At 38.3% G+C, this 22296-nt stretch overlaps 1 protein-coding gene across 1 annotated transcript in view; it reads left to right on the forward strand.

Moving 5' to 3' along the window:
• The window catches only part of DSCAM (DS cell adhesion molecule), a 780684-nt gene that overhangs the window by 499970 nt on the left and 258418 nt on the right, over positions 1-22296 (forward strand). The window contains exon 11 of the mRNA XM_047708625.1: positions 11038-11316. Within this exon, the coding sequence (XP_047564581.1) occupies positions 11038-11316 (279 nt within the window). The remainder of the gene's footprint in view (positions 1-11037; positions 11317-22296) is intronic.

Consider the following 22296-nt stretch of genomic DNA (forward strand, 5'->3'; position numbering starts at 1 on the left):
TGATCTCAACGGGAAGGCTGCAAGCTTTTTCCCATTAAGGATGATATTTGCTGTGGGTCTTTCATAGATAGATTTTATGAAGTTCAGGAATGCCCTTCAATGGACGAATGGATAAGGAAGATGTGGTCCATATACACTATGGAGTATTATGCCTCCATCAGAAAGGATGAATACCCAACTTTTGTAGCAACATGGACGGGACTGGAAGAGATTATGCTGAGTGAAATAAGTCAAGCAGAGAGAGTCAATTATCATATGGCTTCACTTATTTGTGGAGCATAACAAATAGCTTGGAGGACAAGGGGAGATGGAGAGGAGAAGGGAGTTGAGGGAAATTGGAAGGGGAGGTCAATCATGAGAGACTATGGACTCTGAAAAACAATCTGAAGGTTTTGAAAGGGTGGGGAGTGGGAGGTTGGGGGATCCAGGTGGTGGGTATTGGAGAGGGAACGGATTGCATGGAACACTGGGTGTGGTGTAAAAATAATGAATACTGTCACGCTGAAAAAATAAAAAATTTTAAAAAAAGCTATTTTAGATTTTAGATCTATCAATAGTCCCATATTTTACATTTACTCTCTATTTCCTGTTATCTGCCTTTACCCTGTACCAGGTAGACTCACTCAAGTACCAGTAGTTAGATTTACAGCATGATCTGTTTATACTAAATGGTCACAAACATGTTACAATCGTATTTTCATACATAGGAAGTTCTTTTCCCTAATTATTCAGTTCAGTCACAGAATTTGTTATTTTTTCCAGAAAGAATTACTTATTTGTTATGTATATTAATATAGGCATGCAGAGAAAATACCTTGGTTTTTCAGACCCGAATTTTCACGTAGTCTCGGAGTGATGACAACATGTGGAGGATTTCACTCTGTATCCATCATTCACTCAAAGACTCAGAACCTGTAACTGCTGAAGCCCACCTCATCTGAGTCCTCACCAAGAAAACACTGAAACGAAGCAGAGAGTGGTGCACAGACACACAGCTGTCCTAACTGCCTGGAGAGCCAGTTCTGCAAAATTATGCAGATGTGAATATTGTGTAGATAGAACACAGAGGGACGATTATGTTATCTGTCTGTTTTCGGGCACTGAACAATACTGTTCCTTCATTATATCACTAACTCAGCGCCCTGAAATTTATCAAAGTAATTGAATTGACTTAGAGCTTTACTGAAATAGTGTAACCACCTTTTTATCCCCTTGTTTCACTATAACATATTTCAGCATTTTTTTAGAGGGAGGGAGAGAGAATCCCAAGCAGGCTGAATGCCCAGCCTGGAGCCTGGTGAGGGTGGGGCTCTATCACACGACCTTGAGATCATGACCTAAGCTGAAATCAAGAGTCAAATGCTCAACCAACTGAGCCACTCAAGTGCCCCGTATTTTAACATTTTGCTCAAGAAATGCAGCAACTTGAAGTCAGTTGTAATTAATAACCAAGTTTCTAAAGAAGGGTGACCTTTTCTAAGTGTCATGGAAGATAATTCTCAAGTAAATAACATTTACATTACTGATAATCCTTGTAAGAAAAGCTGCTTGGGAAGCGGAGTTATGTTTTAAAATGAATGCCAGTCCTTTTATGAATCTTGCCTATCTCTGTCATGTAGCCTTTCTGTCATCCCCTCTGGTTAGAGTCGCCTTGCTTTGCTTCCATCAACACAGACACAAGTAAAATAATTGCAACCCACCTAGGTGAGTTTTTTCTCTACCTAGATTAGTGAAACACAAGCTAGGTTTCATTTTCTTTCTTTCTTTTTTTTCTCTTTTCTTTCTTTTTTTTTTTTTTTTTAGCATGTTCCAGGATTTTATTTTATTTTGTTTTATTTTTAAACTTTATTTTTTTTCAGTGTTCCAAGATTCATTGTTTATGCAGCACACCCTGTGCTCCATGCAATACATGCCCTCCTTAATACCCACTACCAGGCTCACCCAACCCCCCACCCCCCTCCCCTCCAAAACCCTCAATTTGTTTCTCAGAGTCTACAGTCTTTCATGATTCATCTCCCCCTCTGATTTCCTCCAACTCACTTCTCTCCATCTCCCCATGTCCTCCATGTTATTCCTTATGCTCCACCATAAGTGACAATATAATAATTGATGCTCTTTGCTTGACTTATTTCACTCAGCGTAATCTCCTCCAGTCCCATCCATGTTGATACAAAAGTTGGGTATTCATCCTTTCTGATGGAGGCATAATACTCCATTGCATATACGGACCATATCTTCTTCATCCATTCGTCTATTGAAGGGCATTTTGGTTCTTTCCACAGTTTGGTGATTGTGGCCATTGCTGCTATGAACATTGAGGTACAGATGGCCCTTCTTTTCATATCTGTATCTTTGGGGTAAATTTTCTTTTTAAAAATTATATTTAAATTCAATTAATTAACATATAGTGTATCATTATTTTCTGAGGTAGAGGTCAGTGATTCATCAGTCTTATATAATATCCGGTGCCCATTATATCACATGCCCTCCTCAATGCCCATCATTCAGTTACCCCATTCCCCACCTCCCTTAAAGCAACCCTCAGTTTTTTCCCTAGAGTTAAGAGTTTCTCATGGTTTGTCTCCCTCTCTGACTTCCTAGATTTCATTTTCCTGATGCCATGGTGACTCAAATAGCTTTTCTTTAACTTTCAGAGATGCAAGTAGTTTGGGCTCATTAGAAAACTACACCGTTTTATTACCAAGTTATTCTGTGTAAACTTGTTACTGCCCTGAACCAGGGGAAAAGTAACCTGGCTTCCTCCTCAGTCCAAGGTGACTCTAATTATTAAATACAGAAATTCTCATGAATTCTTAAGTTGTTCATCATTTTTAAATGTTAAAGAAAGTATTTATTTCAGGGGCACCTGGGTGGCTCAGTGGGTTAAGCCGCTGCCTTCGGCTCAGGTCATGATCTCAGGGTCCTGGGATCGGGCCCCACATGGGGCTCTCTGCTCAGTGGGGAGCCTGCTTCTTCCTCTCTCTCTCTCTGCCTGCCTCTCTGCCTACTTGTGATCTCTCTCTGTCAAATAAATAAATAAAATCTTAAAAAAAAAAAAAGAAAGTATTTATTTCAGCATGACATAGCTATGGCCATGAAACACCTTCTATGAAGAAACATCTTTTCATGACTAGGGAGTAGAATCTCTCCCAAAACCACCCAGATCCTTCCACACAGCCTGTTGTAGCCATTGGTGAAAAGAGCAGAGATGACCTGTTCTTCCTGAAAGTGCTTTTGAAGGAAATGCTGTCATCCTTCTCAGAGATAGTTTTAGTGTTTTTCCCTCCCCAAATTCCATGCAATTTCTCTTTCCTCTTCTTTATGTGTGACTTGTAACTTTCCAGCTGATGGGAACAACAGTTCCTGTTTCTCATTATAATTCTACATTATGCCTTAGGATTTTTTTTCTTCCTAAAATGCTTTAATTATATTTTCTCCCATGGGCTTAATTGATAATTTTTAACCATTCTGGGGGCAAAAGTTATTTTTCTTACCTTTCTACTTATGTTGTCCTATTTATGGTTCTATGGTCCTCACAATATATAAAGTCCAAAATACTTTGTTTAGAAAATCATTATAGAAGAGTTACTTGCCCTTGTCTCTAATTTATTCCAAAGTTACACTATTTTTGTGTCAGCTGAACCACTCTGTTGGCTGGTGTTCAGGTTAAGGACCTTATGCTTCAGACATCATCTGCTGGGAACCCTTTATCTGGTGCATGCAGGGTGTGTATATGGTTGGGCTCCCAGACATATGTGTGTTCTGATTTATATTTACCATGCTCTCTAGTATTTCTGAACTGACACTTTTGGGAGTTCTTGAGCTCTGATTCCAATATTAGCACTGAATTCTTACTTGCTTTAGTTCTGTTTGACATATTTTAGTGAGCTTATGAATATGCCTAACCTCATATGAAAGACAAAATTTCAGTACTGGGCACTGGCTGAATTTGGGACACCTAAATCAGTACAGACAAACCACCAAATAAACACAGACTTTTTTTTAAGGTAATGAGCAGTAATCTTATTTCTGAGATTTATTTATTTATTTTGGGGAGAGAGAGAGTGAGCGAGCACATGAGTGGGCATGGACAGAGCAGAGGGAGAGAGAAACAGAGAGAAAGAGACTCCCCACTGAGCACGGGGCCCAGTGCAGAGCTCATTCTCACAATCCTGAGATCATGACCTCAGCTGAAACCAATAGTCAGATGCTCAATGGACTGAACCCCCCCAGACACCCCAGTTATCTTAAAATTACACTTCCAAACTATTTCTTCCTGGCTTCTATCAATGACAGAATATTTCTACTCTGTAGGAGAATAGGAAAATACTATCAATCAAATACAGAGGGATCTTATTAAAAGAGAACCCAGCACACATGATGTTTATCCTCTGGTCACAATTTGAAATGAATAAAAACAAGATGGTGGATGGATGGATGGACAGACGGATGGATAGATGGATGGATGGAACATGTACTGGCAGTGTTACAAACAGATTTGGTTTTGTTAGTGACGTAGATCAATTTCATCTTTAGGTGAGGCAAACTTGCAGGTTCAGCTCTCTAGAAAGCAGTCTCTGAAAGAGAATTTGGTGTGCAAGGTGTTTATCTAGGAGTACATCCAACAGTCAACACTGTGGAAGGAGGGCAGGGAAGAAAGACTGGGCACAGGGCGGAGGTTCGGTATGACACAGTCTGATGATAGCCGTAGCATCCCTGCAGGGAGCTCCCGAGAAAGAAGGTTTCTTCAGAGCTGTTGTGAGTTTGGGCATAATTTCCCTCCTCAGTCAGTCGTCAGATGTAGCCACCCCAGAAAGAGCCTGTCCTTTGAGAGGCGGCTCTCTGTACCTGGAACAGTCTTCAGAGTGGCTGATAACTAAAGAATGCTACCTTTCATCACTCCCAGAATCTGGGGGACACATCCTCTCTTGAAAAAGAATCTGGGCCACTTGTCTCCATATGCATCAATTTCTGCCACTCACATAGATGCCAAACAGCTAGAGATATGCATCTTAAACACTTTTCCTAAAAATATCTTTTCCTTGCATTGATCCCTCTTTCCATAATGACATTAGTCCAACATTTCAAATAAGAAACAAAAAGGGGGGTGCCTGGATGTCTCAGTCATTTGAACATCTGTCTTTGGCTCAGATCTTGATGTGGGGTCCTGGGATGGAACCCTGCATCTGGGCTCCCTGCTTAGTGGGCAGCCTGCTTCGTCCTCTCCCTCCACCCCTCCCCTCATGCTCTCTCTCTTGCTCTCCCTGTCAAATAAATAAAACCTTTTAAAAAAAGAAATGAAAAGGATCGCAGTGTATGATGATAGTTTAATCGAACTAGACTTTTGTCATCAAAACAATTTGTAAGCCAGAGAACTTCTTTAGTTCTTTGATTCCTGTGATTTCTTTAATTTATTTGGGTAATATCTGTGCCTTTACTGTTAATGAGCTGGAGTCAGTGGGAGGACCTACAGACCAATAACTACGGCACAGCAGCAGGTAGCAGATGTCTTGAAAAGGAAGCAGCACGGGGTGAGAAATATTTCAGCTCACTGTGGGAGAGCAGTGGATAGACAAATAAGAAAAGCACTGATTTCCACATAACACCATCAGAGAAATATGCATGTGTGAGATCTTTTAGAAATAGGGAAGATGACATCTAGCCAGTTCTGGTGGTGAGGTAGGATGGGAAGTCTGGATTTTGGAAAGCTTCCAAGAGAAAAGGAATGGAGTCTCAAAGGGATCTGGAGCCTGAAAAGGTCTCCGAAGTAGCTAACAACTGAGTTGAGTGCTCACATCATAAGATGGTGGGGTTGAGAATGGTGTCCAGGTGGGCTGGGGGGCAGAAGTACGGGATGGGTATAGTTCCCTACATGCAGAGTCAATAAGGTTGAAACAAAGAGTCTCCAGTAGAGGCAAGCAGCATGAGTCAGCGCAGAGACAGGCATCAGATCTTGTAATATTTGTTAACTTCTACTTGATCCTAAAATGGTGAGGCAGGGGGATATGAGCAGAGGAACAGGCTCACAACTGTGTTTTAGGACATTAATCTGGTTAAAGTATCTAAGACGGATTACAATGCAGAAAGATTAAAAAAATCAGAGAGCCCCATTTTGGCAGAGTTGAAAAAGTTTTAATAAAAGGTGATGGTTGTGTATTTGGAAGAAAAGGAGCCAGACCAGGAGATACTGAGAGAGGAAGTTGAAGAGACACAGCAGTCCACTGACGGTGGCTGGAGAAAAGAGAAATGCACGACTAAGAAGGCTTTTCTTATTCTGAGCTTCCTGTAGCTGGGAGGTTTTGTGACAGGAAGAGAGCATGGAAGGTGAAGCTTAAAGGGAAACCCAGTACATTTGGTTTGGGATTTGAGATGCTTCTGGGACAGCAAGATGAAGACAGTAGCAGGCAACTAAACAAGCAGGCCTGAAACTTGAGAAGTTTGGTTGAAAATGTAGATTGGGCAATCAGAGGCATGGAGCTTACATCCGGAGTGGGGGGTAGATGAGGTCATCAGAGAAACAGGAAGGAAGCAAGGCCAGGACAGGGCACCGGGGAATGGGGTTTCCACCAGTGTAGGATCAGTAGGCCTCCAGTGAATTGCTGGACCACTTATTTAAGGTTTTTAACCTCTTTATAGCTTGTTGTATGAATTTTTGGATGAATGAGGCACCCGACTTCATTGTCCTTTTGCCATGGGATCTATGAACTCATAGTCTTATAAAACACTTGTGTGTGTGTGTGTGTGTGTGTTTAAAGATTTTATTTATTTATTTGACAGACAGATAGGCAGAGAGGCAGGCAGAGAGAGAGAGGAGGAAGCAGGCTCCCTGCTGAGCAGAGGGCCTGATGCAGGGCTTGATCCCAGGACCCTGAGATCACAACCTGAGCTGAAGGCAGAGGCTTCAACCCACCGAGCCACCCAGGTGCCCCACTTGTGTGTGTTTTATAAACACCAATAAGAAGGAGAGATGGTGGCATTTATTATTCCCGAGAACATATTACTGGTTCTTTTAATTAACTTAGAAATAATTTCAAATTATATTTACCATACTAATAATTGAACAAACTTAATTCTAATTATATGTATATGATTATAATTGTAATTTCATTAACAATATATACATTTCTATAAATGTCCCACATCGGGGTCTCTGCTAGGCAGGGAGCCTGCTTCCTCCTCATTCTCTCTCTCTACTTGTGATCTCTCTCTCTGTCAAATAAATAAAATCTTTTAAAAAAAGATTTTATTTATTCATTTGTTTATTTATTTGTTTATTTAAGAGGGAGAGAGAGAAAGAGAGAGATATGGAGAGAAAGCACAAGCAGGGAGAGCAGCAGAGGGAGAGGGAGAAGCAGGTGCCCCATTGAGCAGGGATCCCAATGCAGGGCTTGACTCCAGGACCCCAGGATCATGACCTGAGCCAAAGTCAGACACTTTGGCTGACTGAGCCATCCAGGCATCCCTTGGCTGGCTGTATTGTAAAATGTTTTTGATACACATTTTTTCCATTTAATACATTAAATCTAACTTGTGATTTGGAGTACGTAACAAAGTACTTACTTTAATAATATACTGTGATTGTGTATTAGCTGTGAACACACTGTCAATGAAGGGCAGTGTCCCCCCAGCTGCTGTGCATGTTGTGTTCTTGCGTCTACTCTTTATACATTTATGTCTGGTCCCCTTGTTTGTAAACTCTGCCTTCTCACTGAGCCCATATGAGCATGTCTGCATTCTCAGCCTTGGGTTTAGGCTAAGAATGAGACATCTGAGTGTTTTGATAGTCCACAGCACTGTGTTGAAAGGAAGGGATTCCTGTTTCAGAGTTGAGAGTTGAGTCACTCTCAATTCACAGTTGAGAGTGAGCACATGGGCTTCCTGATGCTTGTTTTTGCTGCGTTGGAGGAGTAGGTCTTTAGGCATGGGTCATCAGGAGTGCTGCTCTGGGGTTCAAGTTTCTGAAATTTACTTCTGGGACTATGATCATATCCCTTGGAATTCTATAAACCAATGAATTCCAGAAATTTTGAAAGGGTAGAATTTGTTTTTGTTTTCTTTTTAAATGATGATTCTTTTTGGAGAACCTCAGTTAAGCATCCAACTCTTGATTTAGGCTCAGGTCATGATCTCAAGGTCATGAGACTGAGCCCCATGGTTGGCTGCACGCTGAGTGTGGAACTTGCTTAAGATCCTCCCTCCCTCTCTCTCTGCTCCTCCCCCCCCCCCCACTCGGGTGCACTTGCCTCTAAAATATCAAACAAATAAATGATTCCTCAGTAGCTACTTCTTGCCTCTGTTCTTGAAAATAACATGCACCTGCTCTTTCTCTGTTCTACAATTTTCTTTTGCTCTCAGAAACAGACATTCTTATATTCAATAATCATTGATATTCTACATCCTACATATTGTGTTCTCATTGAATAGATTGAGAGTATGCTATGTCTTAACTTTCTTTCTTGATCTGGGGAATAGAAAGTAAATCCTTATATTTCCCTTCTCCCTACTATAACTGTAGAAATGGAGTCCTTTCCCTTGCCAAGTGATCTTTCAACTTAACCATTTTGTTTTTTCTTCTCCTTTAAGGCTCACAATTTAGAACCTGTGCTAAATAAGGGATTCAGGTGTCCTTGGAAGTTTGTGAACCCCCTGCTAACTCATCCATGCTTCACAACAACCCCTTCCTTCCACACATAAGGAAACAGAGACACAGAGTGGAGTTGAAAGCGTTAGTTAGTTGCACAGCTGGATTTAAACCCAGGTGGTCTGGGTCCAGAGTTCTCATCTTAAAAACAAAAATGATCTGCAATTCAGATAACAAGCACCAAGCTTAGTTTGTCTGAGTGCCTAGATTTGTCTAAGTACTAGACTGACAACCAAGTTTTGATGTGTAAGGAACCAAACAAGAGGAAATGTATTTAATTATTTAGGAAAAGGTAGTTTATTAAGCGTTAATAATATGTACACCAATAGTAAATATTTATGTCATTTGGGGCAACAGAGAAATACAAGCACCTTTGCTACAAGTTGGCACTTTTCCTGCCTAATATCAGTTGTGAATAATCATAGCCTAATCCAAACTGATCTTTTCTACCAGCCCCAGGTAGAAGCTCATCCCAAGACTTTTTTCTCCTAGTGTCAGATCAACTCACTGCAGATCCAAAACTCTAACTCCCCATTGAAAATCAGCAAACTGTCAGAAGTCAGCAATTTTGACATGAAATGCACTGGCACCTTAAATTGTTTGGTGTTTGTTTGTTTCTCTGGTCACACCTAACTTAAGCCATTGACTCACTAGACCGTCTAACTCTGGCTGTGTTTGCAGTTCTGCGTTCTTACTCCTAAATGCTTTTGAAAGCATATGGTAATAATAGTAGTAATAATAATATTAAATAGCAGAGTAGCCACAGCTCTGCTCTGTTGACCTCCACTACCTATGACTGTATATGAAAGCTCCAACAGACAGAGGCTGGTGTACTATGTTTACTGCTGTGTGCCCAGCACACAGGGTCGTCAAACACATACCAGGAGCTCAATGAATGGCTTCCATTCAGATTTTTCTTTTTTTCTTAAGATTTTATTTATTTATTTAGTTGACAGAGAGAAAGAGACAGAACAAGTGGGAACACAAACCGGGGGAATGGGAGAGGGAAAAGCAGACATCCCTTCGAGTAGGGAGCCCAATGCACCTGGGATCATGATCTGAGTGGAAGGCAGACGCTTAATGACGGAGTCACACAGGCACCCCTCCATTCAGATGTTTCTCAGCTTTATCTCTTAAATATCCCCCAAGCTGATTATTGAAATGTACCTATAATTGATTAGGGAACAAATTCTGCAGATATCCTACTATTTACTGATTTAATTCTATGAAATCATCTGGTACAGTAACTGGTTCATATTAAGTTATTGCATGCTTAATGATTGCAGTTGACAGTTTTGCATATTTCCAAGTCTCTAAGATAAAATTGTTAAGGTCTGAGCTCTCACTCTTTAGTGAACTAGATTTATGGCCAAGGTCAAGGTCGTATCTTTAAGAACCAGTTTCCCCCTCTACAAAGTGAAACTATGCATAACAACCCCATAGGGTTGATAGGAAGACCATATTGATAACTTGCTCATGACCCCACCAACCATAAGTGACCAAGTAGGATTCAAAGTTGGCTTCTCTGGCTCCATTTTAGGCATGATATGACTCTGAAATCCTGTGAGACCATCCAGGAAGTTCCTGAGAAAAATGGTCCTGAGGTGAGAAGCTGAAAAGGAGTTTATCAGGGAAATTAAATCAGAAAAGCGCTTTCCAGACTGAGCTTGGCTGTGTCTGTGGCTGGCCAGGTTGAAGGCTGTAACCTTGTCCTCACTGACAACACATAACAGCACAGAAAACTGACCACGGATCAGTTCACCATTTAATGTGGAATGTGCAAAATTGAGGAGTACAGAGTAGAGATGTGATTATCCTCACATAAAATAAGTCTCTTTCATTGACACTTGCTATTTGTTGGATGTTAGTCCTAACGAAAAAAAAAAAAGTTTAACAATGAAATTAGAATCCCTTCTTGAACAAGCTTAAAGTACGCCTATTAGCAAGCCATGGAATGCATTAAAGGGGGAATGGTAATGACTGTGCTAGTATTAGAGAAGCAGGAAAGAAATCTTTTCTTGTACACATAATTTTCAAAAAAGCTTCTAAGGAAAACCAAATCCAAATGCCTCTTTCACAGCATTTACATGAAGAGTGCAGAGTCAGAAATATTTTCATTCAAAAATGATTATTTTCTAAAAAGTTTATCAAAATAAATTAAGCGTGTTTGCCGAGGTACAAATTAGGCCATGATTTTCATTTAGAACGATGAGAAAAATCAAGTAGCGGGATAGCACAATTTCACTCTTCTCCTACTTTCTGTATTTACATTCTACAGCAGCGACTGTGTTCCTCTTTCAATGTCATGAAAGAGGGTTGAAGGAACTGAGAACGGAGAGCATGCACGCGGTTTGTTACCCACCTTCCTCTCTTATGTGTTCTCTTCTTTCTTTCAGTTCCACCTTTTATCCAACCTTTTGAGTTTCCAAGATTCTCCATTGGACAGCGGGTCTTTATCCCATGTGTTGTGGTCTCAGGGGACTTGCCCATCACGATCACCTGGCAGAAGGACGGCCGGCCAATCCCAGCAAGCCTCGGGGTGACCATCGACAACATTGACTTCACAAGCTCTTTGCGGATTTCCAATCTCTCCCTCATGCACAATGGGAATTACACCTGCATCGCCAGGAATGAGGCCGCAGCGGTGGAGCACCAAAGCCAGTTGATTGTGAGAGGTAAGGACAGGGACATAGGATGCGTGGCATCAACGCAGCCAAGTTCAACGATGCTCACAGAGAGTGTTTGCTTGAAATAACAGGAAAAGAATAAGAATTCATAGAATTTGCTGTCATCCCTCTAAAATAAACCCCACTACAAACTCTACTGACACCAAACCAAGATTTTATTTACCTAAAATATGGAGCTACAAGTAATTAGCAACTAAGAAATGTGTGCATGAAGAGGTGGGAGTAGGGTTTAATGAACGAGCTAGGCTTTCCCTACATTGGCCACAAAAGTTTATAAGCTCCTGCTGTATTGTTTATTCTATTTAGCACTTTTTATGATATTATGTTTTAGGTTATGGCTTTAAAAATGTCAAATATTTTTTGTCAGATCACACTTTTTCTAAAGATTCATAAAACAGTGCCTTTTTATATTCGTTTTACTGAAGTACAGTTGACACATAGCAAAAAGTAGCTTCTTATATTTTTTTTTTTGTTTTAGCTTTAGAAATGTGAAGATTGTTTCAATTTAGAAATCTGTTTTGCTCCTCTCTTCTGTTTAGCATTTTACCTCTCATTAATTTAGGAGGCTATAACAACATTTATTAAATCAAACAAAACAGGGGATTATTTATTTAGAAATTAAAATGGGGGTCTAGCTTGTAGAAGATACTGACAGGGGACTCAATGCATCTAAAATGTAAGCATTTGTCTTATTTCAAATCTGTATTCTTGTCACCAAATTCCCAGGAACACTTTACTCTTCATCTGCAAAATGAGCGCTAGTATTCTATAAAGTCCATTGGGCACTGACATGTGGTTTTATGATTCTCCAAGAGCTACATGCATTCATGCTCTAGTATAGTTCTTACCCACATTGCAAAAACAACTGTGTAAAATTAAAGGCTTATGTTAATGTTGATTATTTGCATTTTTAAGTCTCCAAATATTGGGCTCTCAGAATAACTTTTAGAAGAGTTTGATTTCCATTATTTTCCAGATAGTTGATAGATCTGAGGAGATTCTTTCTGAGCAACAGATTCCTATGTCCTTCCTTAATCTTTGGACCGTGTCCTCATGACATCTCTCCCTTTCTGGCTGAAGAGTAATGTACTTTCTATGTACTTGCCAACAAAAGAGACTGAAGCATATTTAGATTTTATGTGATGAAAACAACTTTTTATTTGTAAAAAGAAAGGATTTTCCCTGAGCAAGAAAATATATTTTCAGTCACATACAAGCTAAATATACAAGTGATATTTTTTCCTCTTTCTACCTTGTGCTTTTGAGTATAAGAATAGGAATACATGAATTTCTTTCTCATTTTTTGAAGATAAATAAAAATGGGAGCCAGTGCGGTATTCATTTCCCAAATGTTTTCTTATAAGAGGAATTGACTCTTACTAGTATTTGTGAAGGGCAAAGCAGTACATCAGCCTGTCTCCTGAAGAATCTGTCTGAGGGATGCAAGTCAGAAAACAGAATGTTGGACAAAAATGTACACAATGTTGTTTGTATCACTTGCCCTTGTAGGGAAGGTAACCAAGGGCAAAGGTCAGATGAACTGAAGTTGAGCCCAGCTTCAGAGGTGATGTGTTTGATCACAATGTGATTAGTGGCTCCACGTGGTTATTCTTCAAATATGGTGAATGAACTTCTGTGAACTTAGCATTAAATCACCAATGAAGTAAGATAATTCTGAGAAAAGGAATGTGCTTCACAAGCAGGTCAGTGGTTGGAGAAGTGGTCAAGGACAAGATGTTGTGGGACAGTAATCCTTAATCTAGATTTAACCATAGAATCTCTTAACAGATTTAAGAAAACACTGATAATTCTTTTCTGGCCCCAGTTAAGCCCAATTGAAACATAATCTTTGGGAGTAGATCCATCTTTCAGATCTCTGAGGTATTTCTTTTGATTTCCCCCCAAAAATCTCCTATTGGTGTTTTTCAAATTTTATCACACATTAGAATTACATGGGGAGATTTAAAATTCTTAATGTCTGTGTTGCAGCCCAAACTAACTAAATAGCCATCTTTGGAGGTGGGGCTCAGGCATTAGTAGAACCCCCAAGCGGACTTAGCATACAGCAAAGTCAAGTCCTAACACCCTGAATTATTTGAATATGCTATTTTAGGAGTCTGGACTTTTTTCTAAATGTGGAGAGATGTCATTAGTGACTTTAACCAGGTCAGTGACATGGCCTGATTTATCTTTTTAATTATAACACTAGCAGTTGTTTGAAGAATGGACTGGTCCAAATAGTAGAGGTAGTTATTAAGAGTCCATTTTGGAAGTTCAGGTAAGATAAAAAGTGCCCTGAATGAAGGTATGAAGGTGGCAATGGTTAAAGTAAGAGGAAGAAATTGAGTTTGCAATATCTCTTGGAGGCAAAGCAAAAAAAAAAAAAAAAAAAAAAAAAAAAAAAAAGTTTATAAGAATGTTGCAAATAAGAGGAATAACATTTATTGCTTAATAAGGTAAACAGAAGTCTTTAACAGAAGTAGAGAAGAAGCAAAGAATAACAGTGACATGGTGAACAATGATGTGGGAAAAACAAGAGGGTCCAGACCCAAAATATTCTAGCATTTGAGGTTCCAGGAATCAGGAAAAGATACAGGGAAAAGGAAAAGGCTGTAGAGTAAAAAGATGTCCAGTAAGTAGTGCCCTGGAAGCAAATTAATAAATATATCAAGAAACATAGGTAATAATGTATATAAAATCCCACTGGAAATAGAAAAAGGAAATATAAGAATTGGTTATTTGGTTTAGGGAAATGGACATTGTTTATGACCATGAAGAGTGGTGTGGTTGCAGTGAATGTCTGATTAGTGTGGCTAATGAACAGAAAGGGAGATGACTAAATGTGTGGGAATTCAAGGAAATATGTACGATTATTTTAATATTTTCAGAGACATTGCTATGATGGGAGGCAGAAAAACAGAGAGGAAGTTGAAGAGGACATGGGACAAGAGAAACTTGCATCCAATGGAAATGAGTCAGTAGAGAGGAGAGAAACGTGGTAAAGATAAAGAGGAGATAATTACAGGATCAAAGTCCTTGAGTTAGTGAATTGGGATTGGATTCTTTGCATCAATAACATACATTACAAGCACTATGGTAAGAACCATTGTAGGGGTAATCAAAAAGACAGAACCAACTGAAATGATTGGAATTTTCAGGGAGGCAGATTTTGGGTCAAGTAACTTGAAAAACAAAGTATAACATTTATTGAATGGGGCCATCAAACAGTAACAGGTAATGGATTTGTACGCCTATCATGAAAAAAAAAACACCTATAAAACTAGGGAAAATTTTATAAAACAACCATTTCCAGGCAGTGGAACAGGAGGCAGAGGGCTGTGATTCTTGAGAAAGTGGAAGTATATAAGTTGAGCTCCAAAATTTACCCCAGATTTCTGCCTGGGGCACATTCCAAACAATGGCAGAGGGATACAGAGCCCAAGTAGATAACAGTGATCTTTCTGGGTGGAGAATACCCACAGAAATTTAGAAACTATTGAGGTGTGAGATTTTGCAGGGCAGAATACTGGGAAGTAGGGAGCTGCTCAGAGAAAGATTTCTAAAAATCTCCTTTTGAGTCTTTAGCTGAATACTATATTTCACGTGCATAGGATGAGACTGCATGACCTCTACCAGGGAAGAAACACCAGGTAGATGTGAGATCAATACAGACATCAGAGGTTACCCAGGGCTGGGGTATAATGGAGTTCTGAATAGCCAGAGTAAAGAACATATAAAAATTCTATTAAAATCTTAGGGGGGCCACTAAGAGGAGGGCTAATCTATCCCTGGAATAAGGACTACTCTAAACAAACCCTAAAAAGGCCTTAAGAGAGAATTGACAAGATAAAGCTTCACCAGTAAATGAAATGTCTTCAAGAATAACATTCAACACTCTTAAAAGGAAGTCAACAAAATCATTACTCTCAAGAGCGTATTCATAATGTGTTACACATAGTAACTAGATATGTGAAGAAGGAGGAAAATGTGAGTTGTAAACACAAGAAAAAACAAAGAAACAGACTAATGGACATGGCAGATGTTGGAATTAGCAGACAAGGTTTTCAAGCAACTATCATCTCAATTCAAGGATTCGAAGGAAAAGTTATGTGCAGTAAGTGAATACTTAGGGAATGCAAGAAGGTAAATGTAAAATATTTTTTAAAAAAGAACCAGAAAGAATTTCTAGATCTGAAAGACATAATATCTGAAATGAGAAATTCACTGGATCTATTTTTTTTGAATGGCTAATTTTTTATTGTTTTATGTTAGTCACCATACAATATATCCTTAGTTTTTAATACAATGTTCCAAGATTCATTATTTATATCCTACACCCCGTGCTCCATGCAATATGTGTCCTCCTTAATACCCACCACCAGGCTCACCCATCTCCCCACCTCCCTCCCCTCTAAAACCCTCAGTTTATTTCTCAAAGTCCACAGTCTCTCATGGTTCGTCTTCCCCTCCAATTTCCCCTACTTCACTTTTCCTTTCCTTCTCCTAATGTCCTCCATGTTATTCCTTATGTTCCACAAGTAAGTGAAACCATATGATAATTGACTGATATATGATATGATACTGATATGATATGGTAATTCTCTGCTTGACTTATTTCACTTGGCATAATCTCCTCCAGTCCCACCCATGTTGATGCAAAAGTTGGGTATTCATCCTTTCTGATGGCTGAATAATATTCCACTGTATATATGGGCCATGTCTTCTTTATCCATTCATCTGTTGAAGGGCATCTCAGCTCTTTCCACAGTCATTGGATCTATTTAATAAGATATTAGATACTGCAGAATAAAGGATTACTGAACTTGAAAAGAGGGCAAGAGAAATTATTCAGATATTTTCATGGAGGTAAAAGATGGAAAAACAGTAAACAGTGGCTCACTAAACTTGGGAAAATGTCCAATATATCAACATATATAGAGACTCTTAAAAAAAGGTGGAAGGAAAAAGGACATTTGAATAATAATGATTGGAAATTTTCTAAATGTGAAGAAAAATATAAATCTACATATCAAAATGAACAATAGAACTCTCAAAAAATAAGCATAAAGAAAAACCATTCCATGGCACATTCTAATTAAATTGTTCAAAACTAATAATAAAATATCAAAAGTAACCAGAGAAATATGACTTGTTACATCAAGAGGACCAAGTAAGAAAACTTTAGGCTTCTCATCAGAAACAATTCAAGCAAGGACAGAATGGAACAGTATCTTCAAAGTGCTGAAAGGAGAGGGTGGAAGAGGAACATTTATCAGTCTAGGATTCTATAACCAGCAAAATATATTCTTCAAAAATGGAGGTGAAATAAATATATTTTTAGACAAAAGTTTAGAGAATTAATTACCAGCTAGATTTTACTACAGTAAATATTAAAGAATGTTCTTGAAGCTAAAAGAAAATGATTCCATGGAAACTGATGTACAAGAGGAATGAAGATCTCTTGATATAATAAATTTATGGCTAAAGATAAGATACACCTTAATATCATTTTCATTTCCTTTAAAATATTTAGGAGTTTAAACAATAATAATTTATAACATGCAAAAATAAAATAGACAATAATATCACAAAGAACAGGAAAAAGGAAAGTGGAATTTTAGTCTTGTAAAATTTATCCTATGTTATCCATCAAGTGATATGATACTATTTGAACATAGATGTTGTTAGCTAAATATGCTCAATGCAAACTCTTGAGCAATTATCAAAAATGAAACAAATAGGTATAGATATTAATCCAACAGAACAGATATGTGAATATTAAAATATACTTAATTAGCTGGGGGAAAAAAGTAGGAAAAGAGGGACAAAATACAAAGGAGAGATGGAAAATGGATGGAAAACTTAAATACAACTATATCAGTCTTTCATTAGGTATAAATGGACTAAATATATCAATTAAAAAGGAAAAATTATCAATCATGATTAAAAAGCAAGATTCAAGTGCATGGTACCTGTTAAATATAAAGACATAAGTAGTAAAAAGTAAAATTGTATAAAACACCAATCACAGAAAGCTTAATTGAATGTATTAATATTAAGTAAAATATTAAATTAAATTAAATTAAATTTAAATGTCAGGGTAAGGAATATTACTCTAAGCAAATAAGGACATGTTAAAATAACAAAATGGTTAATTCATCAACAAGACATAAAAATCTGAAATACAGATACTCCTAATAATAGAAATCCAAACACATGGTTACAAAATAGAACTGAAAGGAATAACAGACAAATAAACAATGACAATTGGGGATTTCAACCTTCCTTTCTCATTAACTAATAGAATAAACACCAAAAAGTCAGTAAAAAAAAAGAGACTTAAACTACACTAACAACCCATGTAACCTAGGTGGTATTTATAGATTATATCAAACAACTACAGAATGCACATTCTAGAATTCTGATCACCTGAACAATAAGAATTTAAGCTTTGTCATTTAAAGCCACTAAGTTTGTTGTGATTTATTCCAGCAGCTATAGAAAACTAATGCAAAGACAAACATAACTGCAGTTCCTACAGCCATTAATTAAAAGGATAGTGAAGAAATGTTTTGGACAATTTTATGCCAGTATATTTGATAATTTAGATCAAATGATCAATGATTTCAAAGATATAAATTATCCAAATAGATACAAAGGTGAACATTTGACTTGCCCTATGTCTGTTGTAAGATTTGAATCCATTATAAAAACCTTCCAACAAAAACTGAAGACTGAGAGAGCTTAGTTTGTAAGTTTTTGCAGAATTTAAGGAAAATAACACCTTATACAAACTCCTTCAGGTAATCAAGGAAAAGGGAGGAGTTCCCAAATTTTTAGACACAGCATAACCTCAAGATAAAGAAGTTGATAAAGTCATGGCACACAAAAACTTTTGCAAACTGTTACTGCTCATGCATATAGGTGCAAAAATAGTTTGCATACTACTACTATGTCACTATAACATGTCAATATAATATTGCTACCATAATACTACCATGTCAAATCAGCAATAAAAAGGAAATGTAACATATCATGACAAAGTGGGCTTTATTACAGGAATAAAAACTTGGTTTAACATTCCAAATTAATCTATAGGTTATTATATATTATAATATTATTATATTAACAAAATAAAGTAGAAAAATCACACATTAAAATAGATGAAAAGAATTTACTAGAATTCAATATTCATTCTTAATTAAAAAAAAAAACTCCCAGTTAACAAAAAATTGTAATTCTCTCACTAGAATAAAAGGCACCTAGGAAAAATCCATAGTGCTTTTATTCTTTATCCTCAGATTAGGAATGAGATAAGCATGTCTGCTCTCAGCTTTTCTATCAGTATTGTTTTAGTGGTCATAGCCTTTGTACTTAGACAAGAATAAGAAATAGAAGGCATGGCATTTGTGACAGAAGGCACAGATGTGCCTACATGTGCTGATGATATGGGTGTGTACAGAAAAATGTTAACAAATATACCAGTACACAAAAGAAAAAGAGAAAGGAGTCAAAATTAAAGTGTGTCAATGTTAAAGAGAGAAAGAGAGAGAGACACAAAAGAACACTGTAACAGAAGAAATAAGAGACAAAAGAACAAGACAGAAAAAACATTTTGTTTATGTCCAGAACAAGTCCTTCCCTATCAATAATAATTGATAGTTTAAATGTAAATAGAATACACTACAAATTCCCACAAAATACAGACAACTCTGAAGAACAGTACACTGAGTAAAAGAAGCCAGACACACAGAAAAGAGTAGTGTATTCTATTCATAACATATTTGTCATGTATTCAATTTATATTCATTTACAAGAGCTTCCAAGATAGAAAACTAATCAATAGAAATAAAAATCAGAATGTTGCCAGTAGGAAGGGGGTTTGGGAACTGACAAGGAGAGAACTTTTGGGGTGAATGGAAATATTCTAAATCTTGATGGGGTGTGGGTTGTGTGCATTTATGCACTTTTCAAAACTTATCAAATTATATGCTTTAAAGTTATGTATTTTACTGTATATAAATTGTATGTCAGTTTTTTAAATATGAAAAGATAACCTTCCTAAGGTTGAGAATTCCTCAAAAATGAAATAATTAAGAAACATATTTTACAAAATAACAACTTTCTACTAAGAGAATTTTGTTTAAAAATATTGGATGGTGTTTTGGAAGGGACTATAGAAAAGCAGTAGATGTCACAGGTTAGTGGCTGGCTTCAAACCAATAAATAGTAGCTTCCCTTCTGGTTCCAATCCTCAATGATTTAAAATGAAAGGGGAGGAGTCAAGATGGTGGAGGAGTAGCAGGCTGAGACTACTTAAGGTAGCAGGAGATCAGCTAAATAGCTTATCTAAAGATTGCAAACACCTACAAATCCAACGGGAGATTGAAGAGAAGAAAAACAGCAATTCTAGAAACAGAAAATCAACCACGATCTGAAAGGTAGGACTGGCAGAGAAGTGAATCCAAACCGACTGGAAGATAGACCGTGGGGGGAGGGGCTGGCTCCCGGCGAGTGGCGGAGCAACGGAGCACAAAATCGGGACTTTTAAAAGTCTGTTCCGCTGAGGGACATCGCTCCAGAGGCTTAACTGGGGTGAAGCCCAGGCGGGGTCAGCGTGGCCTCAGGTCCCACAGGGTCACAGAAGGATCGGGTGTCTGAGTGTCGCAGAGCTCACAGGTATTAGAACGGGGAAGCCGGCTACAGAGACAGAGCCGAGGAGTGAGCTCTCAGCTCGGGGTTACCTTGAACCAGTCGCAGGCTCGCTCAGCTCGGAGCATGGCCGGAGGCCAGGGTGACGGGAATCATTGGTGCTGTTCTCTGGGGGCGCACTGAGGAGTGGGGCCCCGGGCTCTTGGCTCCTCCGGGCCAGACACCAGGAGGCCGCCATCTTCATTCCTGTCTTCCAGAACTCTACGGAGAGTGCTCAGGGAACAAAAGCTCCCAAAAGCAAACCCAGCAAACCCGAGCGGATGACTCAGCCCGGTCCCGGGTAAGGGTGGTGCAACTCCGCCTGGGGCAAAGACGCTTGAGAATCACTACAACAGGCCCCTCCCCCAGAAGATCAACGAGAAACCCAGCCAGGACCAAGTTCACCTACCAAGGAGTGCAGGTTCAATACCAAGGAGAGCGGTGGAATTCCAGAGGAGAAGAAAGCAAAGCATGGAACTCATGGCTTTCTCCCCATGATTCTTTAGCCTTGCAGTTAATTTAATTTTTTTTTCTTTTTCAATTTTTTTTCTCTTCTTCTGCTAATTTTTTTAACTTTTACCATTTTCTTTTTTTAACGTTTTTAAATAGTTTATCATATATATATATATATATATATATTTTACCTTTTTATATTTTTTCTTTATCGGCTTTCTTTTTTTAATAGTTTCTTTTTTTTTTTCTTTCTAAACCCCTTTTTAATCCCCTTTCTCCCCCCTCACGATTTGGGATCTCTTCTGATTTGGCTAAAGCATATTTTCCTGGGGTTGTTGCCACCCTTTTAGTATTTTACTTGCTCCTTCATATACTCTTATCTGGACAAAATGACAAGGCGGAAAAATTCACAACAACAACAAAAAAAGAACAAGAAGCAGTAACAAAGGCTAGGGACCTAATCAATACAGACATTGGTAATATGTCAGATCTAGAGTTCAGAATGATGATTCTCAAGGTTCTAGCCGGGCTTGAAAAAGGCATGGAAGATATGAAAGCAACCCTCTCGGGAGATATAAAAGCCCTTTCTGGAGAAATAAAAGAACTAAAATCTAACCAAGTTGAAATCAAAAAAGCTATTAATGAGGTGCAATCAAAAATGGAGGCTCTCACTTCTAGGATAAATGAGGCAGAAGAAAGAATTAGCGATATGGAAGACCAAATGACAGAGAATAAAGAAGCTGAGCAAAAGAGGGACAAACAGCTATTGGACCACGAGGGGAGAATTCGAGAGAAAAGTGACACCATAAGACGAAACAACATTAGAATAATTGGGATTCCAGAAGAAGAGGAAACAGAAAGGGGAGCAGAAGGTATGTTGGAGAGAATTATTGGAGAGAATTTCCCCAATATGGCAAAAGGAACAAGCATCAAAATCCAGGAGGTTCAGAGAACCCCCCCTCAAAATCAATAAGAATAGGTCTACACCCCGTCACCTAATAGTAAAATTGACAAGTCTTAGTGACAAAGAAAAGATCCTGAAAGCAGCCCGGGAAAAGAAGTCTGTAACGTACAATGGTAAAAATATTAGATTGGCAGCAGACTTATCCACAGAGACCTGGCAGGCCAGAAAGAGCTGGCATGATATATTCAGAGTACTAAATGAGAAAAACATGCAGCCAAGAATTCTATATCCAGCTAGGCTATCACTGAAAATAGAAGGAGAGATTAAAAGCTTCCAGGACAAACAAAAACTAAAACAATTTGCAAATACCAAACCAGCTCTACAGGAAATATTGAAAGGGGTCCTCTAAGCAAAGAGAGACCCTCAAAGTAGTAGATCAGAAAGAAACAGAGACAATATACAATAACAGTCACCTTACAGGCAATACAATGGCACTAAATTCATATCTCTCAATACTTACCCTGAATGTTAATGGGCTAAATGCCCCAATCAAAAGACACAGGGTATCAGAATGGATGAAAAAACAAAACCCATCTATATGTTGCCTACAAGAAACTCATCTTAAACCCGAAGACACCTCCAGGTTTAAAGTGAGGGGGTGGAAAAGAATTTACCATGCTAATGGACATCAAAAGAAAGCAGGAGTGGCAATCCTTATAGCAGATCAATTAGATTTTAAGCCAAAGACTATAACAAGAGATGAGGAAGGACACTATATCATACTCAAAGGAACTGTCCAACAAGAAGATCTAACAATTTTAAATATCTATGCCCCTAACGTGGGAGCAGCCAACTATATAAACCAATTAATAACAAAATCAAAGAAACACATCGACAAGAATACAATAATAGTAGGGGAT

The sequence above is a fragment of the Lutra lutra genome, chromosome 1, assembly GCF_902655055.1.
Source record: "Lutra lutra chromosome 1, mLutLut1.2, whole genome shotgun sequence".
NCBI lineage: Eukaryota > Metazoa > Chordata > Mammalia > Carnivora > Mustelidae > Lutra > Lutra lutra.